Here is a 13,234-nt window from a genome sequence, read left to right on the forward strand (position 1 = left end):
ACTTGCATATTGCTGATTTTAACATTATGAAACAACATCCTTTCATGCTTTGGTTCAGAAACTACAGTGCCAACTTGCTGCACAGAAGCGTGTACCAGTACATTGCTGTGGAATATATACTGTATATCCTTGTACATTCACATGCTGTTTATCTGGCGGTTTACGTGGTTTGGGCTTGGCAGTGCCAGGACCTGCCGCCCTTACTCGTTTAAAGACTCACTGCATTCACTGCTAACGCTACTGCTGTCACTGCTGTCTGAACTGTCTGGTTCGTTATCCGGCATAAATGCTGCAAATGCATTCTGCTGGGATACAGGCGGAGGTCCCTCGGGCATCCGGAATACCGGCGCCCGTGGGTTCCCTCGACCAATGCCGTTACCACCTTGCCTCAATACAGGCGATGTACTGCGTGAGCTGGCCGGTGACGAGGAGCCGGACCTTTCTGCTCTCCTAGCCTGGAATGCCTCAAACTGCCTGCGTGTTCGTTGTTCACCGCTAGGCCAATGGTACTTCCTATAATTAGGGTTCTGATGTTGTGGAAGGTCTTTCCACCAACAGTTCTCTGTTATGTGGCCTTCCACTACACAATGCGTACAATACGGTATACCAGGGCGCGGTGTGGTACGCACATTGCGAGGGCCCTGCTGCGGACCGGCACGCGACTGCTGTTGTGGTGCCGGTTGATTATTGCTCATAGTTGCCGGCTGCGCAGCTGCCTGCGCATACGACAGCTTGCTGTTTGCTGCTGGATTTACTCGATTACTGCTTCTAAACTGCTGTCTATTAAATTTATTTGCCGGGTTAAACGGCTTCTGCTGTACAATATTGCCGGAAGTAGACTGCTGCAGTACATTTACCGAGTACTCATCTGTACTGTATCTACTGGGCATCATTGATTCTAGGTACCTGGCCTCGCTTAGAAATTCAGCGGGCGTACGTGGCTTGCGCAGAACAATATCATCCTTTAATGCTTTAAACGTGCGTAACCCTTGGATGAGGTAATTCACGACAATGCTCCGGCGGACCGGCAAAACCTGCCCGGTCGCGCAAGGTACACATTGCTTGATAGTATGCATCAATGCTTTCCTTATTTTTATCAAATGTTCTCGTAGCTAATTTATTTAATGCGTTAATTGCTTTATCGCGATCGCCAAAGCGCTCCACAAATGCTTTTTTCCATTCGTCGAAGCTGGTCGGTGCATCCACCGCGACAGATGCAGAACCGTACCACTGCTTCGCATCTTTCTCTAATGCATTGCTGAATTCAATAATTTTAGTTGCGTCATCCCAACCGTACGTTAATGCGGTCTTATCCAGTTGAACAAGGAACGATTCCACATCGTCCTTGTTACCGCTAAATTTGCCTTTAAAGTGTACTGCGGGCTTTACTGCCTGTAATGCGGTAATTAATTTCTGCGTAATATCATCTTGCTGAGATTCGGCTGCTCTCCGTACAACCGGTGCAGCTTCAACATCATCATCACTGATGTCAACTACTGCTGATTTATGCTGCTTATTAATGACACATTTATGCTTTAATAATTCTGCGATACGATCCTGTGCTTCAGCATGTTCTTTATGCAAATCTTCATACAACTTTTCGTATTGCTCTCCATGTGCTTTATACATCTGCGAGGAATTTACTGTGGCCGTTAATTCTTCTGAGATTTTTAGACGCTCAGCCTGTTCATGCTTATATTTATCCTTATATTTATTCAACTGATCAGCCATTTTAGTAATAGCCTCTGCTTGCGGTATGCTTTTATTATGCTCTTCTGCTTCTGCACGGAGCTTAATAATTTCATGCTTCCAAGAATTTAGTACTTGAACTGCCGATCAATTTCTGCTTTATACCTTGTTTCAGTTGCTTCATGCGCTTCAATAACTTGTTCATATTGCTTTTCTCTTCTGACCATGCCTTGCAGACATCATTTGCATGCTTACTTTCTTCTCTACGACGAAAAATTTCATCATGTGCTTTCAGTAATTTTGCTTTTAATTTTTCATTATGCTCAGTTAATTCCTTATAGCGATTACTCGTATCTACCAAATCTTGCTGTGTCTTATGCAATAATGCTTGAATTTCATCGTAATGCTGCTGCGTATTTTCCGGTAAAAGTTCTTTAGGAGAACTATGCATCGGAGAATGAAATGCTGGATTACTGGACAGACTCTCCTCAGATGGAGATCTGTTGACCGATAAATTGAGCGGAATATCCGACTCATTGCTAGAAGGTTCAATATGCTCATTATTATCACCGTTATCAACAGGTAACTGCTTCGACAATGCTTGTTGACTTTTATCAATATACGTCAGTTCATGCTCGTCACCAAATGCAATTTCTTGATCGCGATCAGAAATTGATATTAATTCTGAATCATGAGTGATATTGCTAGCGATAGACTGATACGAAACCTGCGAGGCTGATGATGCTGACCTTTCCGGTAATTTTTCGGCATTAGCACTAAGTGCGCTAAGTGCCGATGTAGATGCTGGTGATCTTTGCAGTTTACTGCTACGCGCAAATGCTGCCGCTCCTGTATTTTGAATGGCAGCATCAGCTAATAATGCAAACGCTGACTGCGGATTATGCGCACGAGCATGCGCACGAGTATTCACATTATGTTTTACTGCTGCTGTTTTGCTGGATACTGCTTTACTTTTCTGAGTTTTCTTTCCGACTGCTTCTTCTTGCTGCTTTTGTGCACCAGGTTTATTAACGACCTGGGCCGGTTTGAAAATGCGACTTCCGACAGCATTAAGCAAGTCTCTCACAGGAGACCGCTTCTCTTCCATGCTGCCTACAGATTTTCACAATACTGCTTTAATTACAGATATATCGCTTTATTGAAATTATGCACCGACAAATCAATCAGTAATGCAGGGCGCGTGCAGCTACATGCTGCACGCGTTACGTAACTTGTTTTCAGTTTCTAGTGCAAGGCGTGCTAGGCACGTGCTTATCACAGTTTAAAATCTTCAGCTGGCACAATGAATTGTGCCAGTCTGAATGAGCTGCTATGCGGAAATGCTGTGCCTGGGCTGTTCAGGCAGCAACAGGTTGACGCTCGAGACAAATGACGCACTGCCGTTCAACGTCTGGGTCAGACGTTGCTCGTTGAATGCGGAAATTCAAAACAAATTCTGGCTTTTAAAGGTCAGAATAATGCGAAAAATTAATGTTTTCAATGCTAAAATACAGTATGTAAAAACTGTATTTTAATCCTGAAATATGCTGTGTCTAAATGTGTGAAATGCTGTACAAAAGATAAACTGCTGTGTATTTTGTCAAATGCGAGATTAATGCTGTGTACAATGCTGTTGTCCCTTACTTCTAGTTAATTTTCAAAACGAAACCAAAAAGAAAAGGAAAACTGCAGTTGTAAGGTGAAAGTTTTCAACAGTTAACCAGCCTTGCTGGCAACTCACTGCTTCGACTATCCACAATCCTTGCTGCACGGAGTTTCGGGAACCGTGTCTCACCGCAACACCACCCCACGTCCAAACTGCACGGGTTTCGCGCACCGTGGCTCACCGCTCCGCAGTCCACGAAAACCAAAACTCTGCAACTAGGCTCGAGATATTGCTGTCAGTTAATCCCAATAAAGGGCAATGCTGTACAATAAAAGTTCACGACGATATTGCTTTGGAGAATCAGCGTCCACCACACCAACTTCCGACAAAGATGAGATATTGCTTCCAATATGAAATTATGCTCAGATTTGGCGGATCTTAGTATCTGCTACCATGATAGCCATGCCACGGGGCAGGCTAGAAGAAGAACGATTTTCTATGAAAATCTACGGGAGAAACACCGCTCGACTTCCGTTACGCTTTTATTAGTCGAAACCAGTAATCATAAGAAATTCCAGAGCTGTGCGATCATAACTCCTCGACTAAAGTTCTCTGACAAAACATTCAGCGGATCAGAACTTCAAAGCCCAGTGTTATCGCAACAGTGTAATGCTGATCGTATGTGTACTGCTCGTACCTGTCTTGACTATCGAGCCAAGTGCTAAACACAGTTAATGCGGTGCAACAGGTAATGATAAGACGTACGTGTAATGCTAATAAGTACTGCATATGCACGGGAGATGGTGACGTACTAGCGTCATCCCTAACAATAATCATATATGCTGTAAATAATCTTATTTGCACCGCCATTTACTTTAATTCTTATCAGTTATTGTATTATGATTAATACAATAATTACAAGAAATTATTCTTAATTGGCCGCTTTGACCTAAACTTGTAAGGTGGAATATTTTTGCAGAGTGTGTTAACATAACAAAGCTCAAGTGAAGAAAATTATTGGAAATACTTGGTGCACTGTAGTTCTGTTTTATTGGTGCCAGAACTATTACAAATATCCCATGAAATCTGCATAAAAATGATAAACCTGGATTATGTAAATCTGTCTCACATTACTGTCATAAATCATAATTATTATGTAGATATTTTTTGTACGCATGTATATGCGCCTGCTAACGTCGGACAGTAGAATGTCGCAAAGAATGTTATTAGGTTTGGTTTGTTTTTTAGCATCTCTAGAAACAACAAGTCACTCCTTACTCCTTATTAAGATCTGCAGACATTCAGTTACAGCAAAGAGAGGAAAAAGAGAACACAAAGCATACTTGTACTAACATCCAGCTACACGCTCGTTTTGTGTATCAGGTAGTATCGTTTTATGTTTGGTTCCTATCTAATAAAAAACATACAATAACGCTATTATCCAGGAGAAGATGAAATGTAACCCTGACAAAATTATGAATTGCTTGTTGTACTGGTTTGCTGATAGTGTATGCACGTTAACATTGAACAATACAATCACGGTACGAAAAGTCTAAACCAAATTAACAATAAGTAATTTAAAGGCGGCCGATAGAGTGCTATAAAAAATCAACAGCTAAGTACAATAGTTTTGGGTACGTACTCTGTAATACATGCAGACTACAGCAAGAATTCGTGCGCGGGCCCATAAATACTTCAGGCGATTTGCAACCGCGCGCGAACATCTTCTTCGATTTAAAACGCTTCCGGTGACCTTGCATTTTTTGAAATGATAATTTCTAGATTGTTTAAACTGCGCGCCTTGATTTTTTATAAATTGTAATATCAACATAACTGCGACGAGAGTACAGCAGTACCGCATTTTTTATTTGTATCTGCACAGTCGCATAACAATTTTGGCGCAGAACATTTCTCAAAATGCCGGAAGGTTCAGATAATTCCAGCACATTATGTCAAGTCACCGAGCTTATAGTGAAAACTTAAGAGCAACCTATACGTAAAACAAAATTGTCGACGACAGTGTGAAAGAGATGCGATCAGGTCCACTTTTACGTGAAATTTCCAAAAGCTAAAGCCAACATTTTTGTCGTTTCGTTTGTAATTAATAGCTCATTTAGCTGTGGTATCGTCGGCAGTTGAGTAGGGAGTTACGCAAACATATCATTAGTACATATTGTGACGCGCTGGTATTAAACTGATCAGTACATGTAATATAATTATACACCTTGGTACTGGTGTACCGATTACGGTAAATCGCAATGAAACTGCAGCATAATTTCTCATATATCTACTGCTAATTGTCCTTCCTGATAAAATAAATTACTCCAGTTACCTATCCCGCCTATGTTGTTTAATTGGTAATTGCTGTACTGAACTGTGCGTGTGTTTTGTACTACACTTTAAGCAAGATCGAGTACTCGTACTCCGAGTATTTTTTGATCGAAGCAAAAACGATTCAGCATTTACTGTACTTAATTTCATCACTACGGATGGACGTACCTGCACAAAGTAAAGTTAAAGTTGCGTTAACAGATTAACCAGAAGTTAGAAAATATTTATTCTTTTTGTGCATGATGTCCTCATGTCAAAACGCTGCTATGGTTTACCACAGGCGAATAATTTCATTTCTCTACGCCCTGCTAGTTTGCTCCGGCCTCGCCATCGGTAAATTTATCATTTTCGCTTGTAGAATTTTACCGCTTTGTACTTCGAACGGTTATTTAAAATGTTTACAAGTACCTCGTATTTTGAAAGTAACTCAGTAACAAAGGATATAATTGCATACTACTTTACAGCACCATTCAGAATTATTGTTGACCTTCTCATGTTAGGTGTCGGTGCTGCTACACCTGTTAAAAACTCAGTGGTCGCCAACATTGCTACTCCGCCACCCAATAACAAACAAAATGCTGTGGACATTAATAAAAAACCAAAGAATGACGCCGCGCCTTCCGTTGTACACTGGGGATACAATTATCCTGATCACCCGCCATCGGCTACGGGAAGCGGTGCAGGTAACACGGAACACGTTTTTCACACATACACCATGTGTGATGGAGAAAAACACACAATTCAAATAATTTATTAGACATACACCGTTGAGAAGATTCATATATTACACAATGAAGAAGTTACAACATTTCTCACATTTTTCAAAATCAGTTGCGTGGAATACCTATGTGGAAAGACTGGATATATTCGCAATTTTTTTATAATTACGCAAACCATTACAGCATAACTGACCGTTAAACCGGCTTTAGTGAGGATTGCGTCATGCAAATATGCGATGACCTTTTTACAAAGTTCGATGCAATGATGCTTTTCCATGTTGTGTTAACTTGGGACTTTCTGCCAGTCAAGTGATCTTTGAATTTGTGACTATTCAAACCTCATTAAGAGCAAATAGTACTAGTATATGTTTAGACACTAAAAAACTGCTGAATATCAAGATTATTTTTTAGAAGAGGAACTGACGCCGGAAAAGTGGAAAGAGAAATTCCCTCAGTGTGACTCATCGCGCAAAAACAGTCGCCAATCACCGGTCGCCATTGATACAAAATCAATTAGAGCAGGTTCTGATCCACAGCGCGATGCCCTCAAGGCTTCCAGTTATGAGGAAGAACCCTCGAAAAGCGTATGGAATGCCGTTAATACCGGGCATGGCGGTAAGCAAAAAATAATTAATCTTGGACCTTACACAAGGACAAGGTTTTAACGAGTAACATCTGTTCACTTCCACCTCACTACAAATAAATAGGTTATATTACTACGAGTATTATTTCTGTCCGAGAAGTGTATGCACTTATTGTATAACAAATGAGCAAAATAAAAGTACGCAATGCAGAGTTGTGACTGTGCAGTTTATTGTGTCCTGTAGTACAGTTTTCTGCAAACTGGGCACACACACCAGAAATTTACGATGGTGGTCTACCAGGCCATTACACTTTTACGCAGTTCCACTTCCACTGGGGCGGCATCAACGGACGAGGATCCGAGCACATCATCGACGGAAAACCCTCTGCGCTGGAAGTAGGTATCTGTATGTCTCTATACGAATATCTCCGTAATTAATGATGTAATTGTACTGTGTTTACAAAATAAATTTAAGTAAAAGAATACGAAAACAATTTATGAATTTGCCTAATCAATTTAAAAACTTTTGTTATGTCACTATTCTATCTCGGTTAATAAGCTTTCTAATAACCGCTCATTGCGCTATCGCCTTTATTTCAATGGTGATAATAATAACTATAAGCAACGTAAAGTGCAACTGTGCAAATACATGATTAGAGAAAAGTATTAAAACAATATAATTATACGAGCAAACGTATGAAGTTACAAACGCTTAAGCTTGCAAGATTGCAAACGCACAATGCGCTTACCCATTCAAACACGAATTTAAGTCAGAGTACGTAATTATACAGTACTATAGCTTCTTTTCTTGACGGTAAATTTTGCAGCTGCACCTTGTGCATCGCCGAAGCTACGAAAGCGACCTGGAAGCCACACGTGATCCTGTTGGATTGGCCGTTGTAGGTGTGTTGTTTGAGGTATCGAACCAAGATAAACAACTCCGAACTGTGGAACCATTTCCACCACATCTTGACCTTCTGCTAAGTACTCTCAACGAGTTGGACCAACCAGGCAAATTTTTTTCATTCCTTAGTGAATATCTACTACTCGTTCTATCACGCGTGAAAGTGCTGTACAATTGAAGCTACATTGTTGTTTCATACGTTAGATGCAAAGCGAGATCTCGTTCTGAAAGGCTTCCGGTTGGTTGATCTTTTACCAGCCAATCGCACTTTCTATCGCTATATGGGGTCGCTGACAACACCACCGTGCAGTGAAGCCGCAATATGGAGTGTCATGGCGACTCCCCTAAAAATTCCCGAGAAATATCTGCTTGCATTCCGGAAGCTCCACTCCAAGAAAACCAAACCTGGCAACACTAAAGATGACCTTTTAGTCGATAACTTCCGGCCGGTACAGCCTCTCGCTGGGCGGAATGTTAGCGTATACATGCTTAGGCCGGTGACGCACAGCATGCAGAGATCCATAGAGGGTAATCTGCGCCCCATCAACATCTCCCGACAACTCAGCATCCCAGAGGAACAGCATGCACCAGATGTGTTTGTGTTCTAATTAGTGAAACAATGAATCCCTTACTAGAACGCCGAAACACAATGCTAAAACCAGCATGCTATGTAATACCAGCATGTTAAACGATAATTCACTATGATTCATAAAAATTACGTTCCGATTGTACCGTACTATTTAGTTTACTGTACATATTCTCAATGCGCAGTTGCATTCGCGGCAGGCTGCAGATTTTAGATTATCTATTGTGCAGAGATTAGGTAATGACAACAATCGGTAACGATCTGAACAGGTAAAGCAAGCACTATCACAGCGGCCAGCACCAACAACAAAACGTAGGTTAAAAAAAATCAAAATCGAAGGTAAAACAGAGAAAATTAAACATGCAACATAACCAAAACAGACTCTAGCATAAAAATTTAACAGGACAGGATATAAAAAGGAATGGATTAAATTTAACTGCCACCGGAACCAGGCTGTAACGCATTGTTATCGGAAATCGGGTTACTTCCATTCAAACATGCCAAGCGTCGTCGCTGAGATTCGACAGAGGGGCGATAGAGATCATTAGATGGAGGCGACTCTGGAACTACTCTGGTTACCGAAAACCCATCAGAATTTTGATCTTGCTCTTGTGTGCGGTCACCAGATCGTCCGTCATTGCATCCTTCATCGGTATCCGCTCTCGTAGTTCCTTCCAAAGACTCTCCGCTGCTCTGACCGTCTTCCAGGCAGTGATCAGCTACGACTTGACATAAATCGGCTAACATTAACTGGTTGTGAAATAAATACGGCCCAGAGCAATCTCCAAAAGATGGAACGGGAGACGATGCACGACGCAGATGTGTGTTTGCAGAACCATGGAGCTGATGTTGTTGGTTTGAAGGAATTCGCATACATTCGTTGTCGTGCATCAGCTGAAAATCAAGAAAATTAAATACGGAAAATTAAATACGGAGTACGACCGCAGCATAAACCGTAATCACGGACAAAAACTAAAATGTCATTCTACTGCACTCACAAGCCATATACACACACACCTGTACAATTTCCATTTGGGCAGCCAAATCGGCAATTTCGGAAGCCGCACTTTCATTCTCCAGTGCTCTGAGATCCTCTTCGGAATTAAAAAGAGCGTCTGCATAAGCTGACGTTCCGGTGTTCTCTTGACTACGTAAACTATTACGATTCCATAACTCCTTCATGATAAATTCCTTTAGCTCTTTATTTTCTTCTTTCAGATCCTTACACAAAGCGTCACATTTCCCCAGTGACCTAAATTAAAAACAAGAATTAAGGGACAATACCCTCGTACATTATACGAGCGCAAAAAATGGCACCTTACCATTCTGCATACTCGTAAGCCTTAGCATAATTAGGGGGTCTGATTTCAAATTTTATCGCAACCATTCCATTATTCAGAAATCCATCGACCGCCAGTTGATCCTGCAAAAACACGTACAACCATTAAGCATCATATTCAGTGCGTTCACAATTTATCACTAACCCGAGCGTAAAACCGATTGGAGCCCCAGCATTCACCGACTTCAAATTTCGAAGAGAATTCCTTAGACACGTTCCTATCAGGATTAGCGTCCGACCGATTGGCCATGGTACCCAGGTGCATCAAATCAATCCTATATTCGTGAAAGTGACTACCAGGCGGACCATCGTAAAGCTCCAGGAATATCGATAACCATGCAACAGAATCTGGCAGTCCTCCAGGTTTATAATTCTGCACACGAAACGGAATAACCTTCAGCTTTACAAACAATATAAGCCTGAGTCGGTGCCCTGTCTTATAATTTACGCCACATAACTATTAAAAATGCAAATCGAAAATTGACTTATCGACGAACTATTCAATTCGAAACATTCTAATTAAAAGCATTACGCATTTTATTAGAAACTACATAAAAGGAAGAAAAATGTTATTCTCTCACAGCTACGTCATAAGAAATGCAAAACTACTAGCTACGGCGTGGGAGATAGATACTCGTATTACTATGGAGAGATAAAGATGCTACCTACCACGAGCACATATGCTCAGAATTATTTTAAATCCAGATAAACGTTTCATTTCCTAATAAAATTTCGTATGTTTCATTTCTGCTAAAAAAACTATGGGAATAGCAACAGGTTCACAAAAATACAAGCGGGTTCGCTCCTAAGCGACATTCAAAAAGTAACAGTAAGTCGAACACTAAGATAGTAAGTATTTTTACCGGATAAACTTTCAGTCTCCACCGAAGACCACCGGAAAAAATGGAATGGCTGAAAATTGGTTCCGCGTTGTCAGCAAGGTTATCAAAATCCCGAACTACGAAAACGTCGCCCGTGTAATTCGGAACAATAGCGCTGAAGAATTCGAAAATCTGTAAGCTCAACAAATCAGCAGAATGGAAATGTTCGCAGGCCCAAGTACTTTTTGTACTGTATTCCCTGAAGTGGTTGGAACGAAGGGATTTCTCTACCAAGGACGTTATTGGTTTCTTTGAGTAAATCCTCGCTTTGTGCAATCAGATTACTTTTAGGCGCCTTGTTCAAAAGATCTTTCATGTTTCTTAAAATCTGGCCCACAATTTCAATCTCAAATACAATGAGCCCACGGTCTCCTGTTGAAATAAGCCAAGCGCATAGTTTCAGTAAATTTTGAAAGGCGGAAAAACAGAATATGCTGAAAACGTGAAACTCAAAAGTTACCTTGCAATTCCCCAAGCTTTTCCGACATTTGTTTGGAAAGATCAACTCTCGTGGCGTCTATGATCGCTTCACACTCTTTCACACTTTCGTCTTTGGCAGATCTGACCCTTTTCACGCTACGATCCTGATGAGAAAAAAAAGTAATCCAGCTGACAAATTCCTCAGATAAGCCACGTTACCAGTAATTTGCGCTTCCCTTCAAGAGCTCGCATACGAAGCAATAACTTCTCCATTTCCGAACGGAGAACGTTTTTCTTTGTACGATACACTGTATCAATGGGGCTAAAAGAATGGATCGAATGCTAAAAAATGTCAAAGAGGTGGTTAATACGAGTATTACATAGGTACTTTAGTAAGCTAGGGTAGTGAATATTAGCGCAATAAATTTCACCTCGCCGGAAAAAAGTGCACAGCCAGAACAAATGCATGTCTGACATGTATTGCAGTAGACTGTCTTCTGTTCGTTATGAGTAGTGCAGCGATCGTTCAAAATCCTATAAAATATAATGATAACAAAATGCCAAAGTCTTAACTACTGTAAAAAAACCTTACTTATTGAAATCGATTTTGTTCGTATCGTTTTGCAATTGTTGCACGAGTTCTTCCACCCAAGGACACTTGATGTACTGCTCCATAGGCACAGCAAATCTACAATGTAATAATATATCGTCAGCGGAAAACAAAACTTAAGCCAGTCATGCGGAAAAATTAATAATTCCCAACATGCCGGGAAAATTTATTTTCGCAATTTATTTCATTACTACCTCTTCATATTTCATGCGACAAGCCGCAAGTTCTTGCAAATAAGTATCTCCATAATTCAAGATAATGCGAGCGCCGAAGCTTATAAATAATTACCGAAGTGCAAGTTGAAGTGTAGCCTGAGCATTACTGAAGCAGTTTCAATATAGCAGCAGTTTTTAACATTAGTCAATAAATAAATTTTTTGGATGTATTTTGCCAAATCCATTCGATATGCGACCAAAGCAGGAAGAAACAACTATAAGCCAGCTTAATTAAGTCAACTCGTTGAATGCGCTTGATAAATCTGGCTGCACGATAGGGTCGATAGCCCGAGAATTCCTTTTACTACTTCGTGAAACCTTGTGGTATTTTCAAAGAAAGCAACTTTAATTACTTAAAGATAGTGAACAAAGTACCTGCAGTGTGGGCATTGTGCGTTATTGACGGTAGAACGAGCTCCGGTTGCGGAAATGGCCGCGGTTGAATACCATTTCTAAAAATAAACGCGATTGCTAGTCATGATAACCCCATCTGTAGACGCTACTGGCTTCCAGTACTTATGTCACGCACCCGCAAGCACTCGTAACACGAAAAATGTGAGCATTTTGGGCACAAGCGTGGCTTTTTGACGACACCGTAGCAGATGAAACAGCAGAAGAAGACCTCGGGAATGTTGAGCTAAAACCCATACCTCAATCAAAACCATAAAAAACAGAAGAATCTCAGTAAACAGTTCATCGTACAGTACGAGCAGCATCGCTGGATGGACTGCTGTCTCCGCCAACAAAAGCAGATTCCAGTCCAGTAGACAGCTGGCTTTGTAGCTGGTGTGCTTCCTCGTGTTCCGCTTGGGAACTACTTCGGCTGTCATTCTGATCCATTGTAATCATGTACCTTCTACAGTTCCGCTAGTCAGGTTTTACCGCACTATGCACATTAAATTAACAGGAAAACCAGATATGAAAATTCAAAGCCAGAGGACAAGGATTCCTTTGAACAATGCGCACTGCCTCAAACACGAGCATATCGGTTCTGTCTTACCACTCAGAAATTTATGACTGCAATAATTTCTACCTTATAAATTCAAACTTTCGAATGCATTTCCACGTTGATTAGTACGCAAAACCAAAATCCAGTGTAATTTATTCTGAACCCAAATAAACAAACAGGCATCGATTGATTTATGAATGGCACGCATCACGCACCTCTCAGGTTTCCAACTTTAGACTTGGCAACATGCATATGGCCAGCCATATCCATATTCCATACCACACATGCAAAATGCACAGTAGCGCTACTGCGCAGCACAGCGTCGAGCATAACAAATGGTTGGGGATTCGCTTTTTTTTGTTCTTCCATTTCCGATCTCCATGAATAAATTTAATTAATTTA

At 41.0% G+C, this 13,234-nt stretch overlaps 2 protein-coding genes across 2 annotated transcripts; one reads left to right on the forward strand and one right to left on the reverse strand.

The window, feature by feature from the left end:
- The first annotated feature begins 5,584 nt into the window (after positions 1-5,584).
- On the forward strand, positions 5,585-8,725 carry LOC129597044 (carbonic anhydrase 2-like). Its single transcript, XM_055494469.1, has 6 exons — positions 5,585-5,959; positions 6,127-6,309; positions 6,757-6,960; positions 7,173-7,324; positions 7,756-7,939; positions 8,037-8,725. Exons 1-6 carry the CDS (start codon positions 5,866-5,868, stop codon positions 8,438-8,440), a joined length of 1,221 nt encoding a protein of 406 aa, XP_055350444.1. The 5' UTR covers positions 5,585-5,865; the 3' UTR covers positions 8,441-8,725.
- LOC129597043 (E3 ubiquitin-protein ligase TRIM37-like) lies at positions 8,623-13,054 on the reverse strand. Its single transcript, XM_055494468.1, has 13 exons — positions 12,586-13,054; positions 12,413-12,520; positions 12,259-12,335; positions 11,651-11,746; positions 11,490-11,592; positions 11,278-11,400; positions 11,099-11,222; positions 10,821-11,010; positions 10,621-10,753; positions 9,903-10,130; positions 9,741-9,841; positions 9,436-9,670; positions 8,623-9,312 (listed from the first exon to the last, which is right to left on the reverse strand). The coding sequence occupies exons 1-13, from the start codon at positions 12,730-12,732 to the stop codon at positions 8,851-8,853; spliced, it is 2,127 nt and encodes a 708-aa protein (XP_055350443.1). The 5' UTR covers positions 12,733-13,054; the 3' UTR covers positions 8,623-8,850.
- Between the last annotated feature and the right edge of the window lie 180 nt (positions 13,055-13,234).

The sequence above is a fragment of the Paramacrobiotus metropolitanus genome, unplaced genomic scaffold, assembly GCF_019649055.1.
Source record: "Paramacrobiotus metropolitanus isolate TYO unplaced genomic scaffold, Prichtersi_v1.0 Parri_scaffold0000100, whole genome shotgun sequence".
NCBI lineage: Eukaryota > Metazoa > Tardigrada > Eutardigrada > Parachela > Macrobiotidae > Paramacrobiotus > Paramacrobiotus metropolitanus.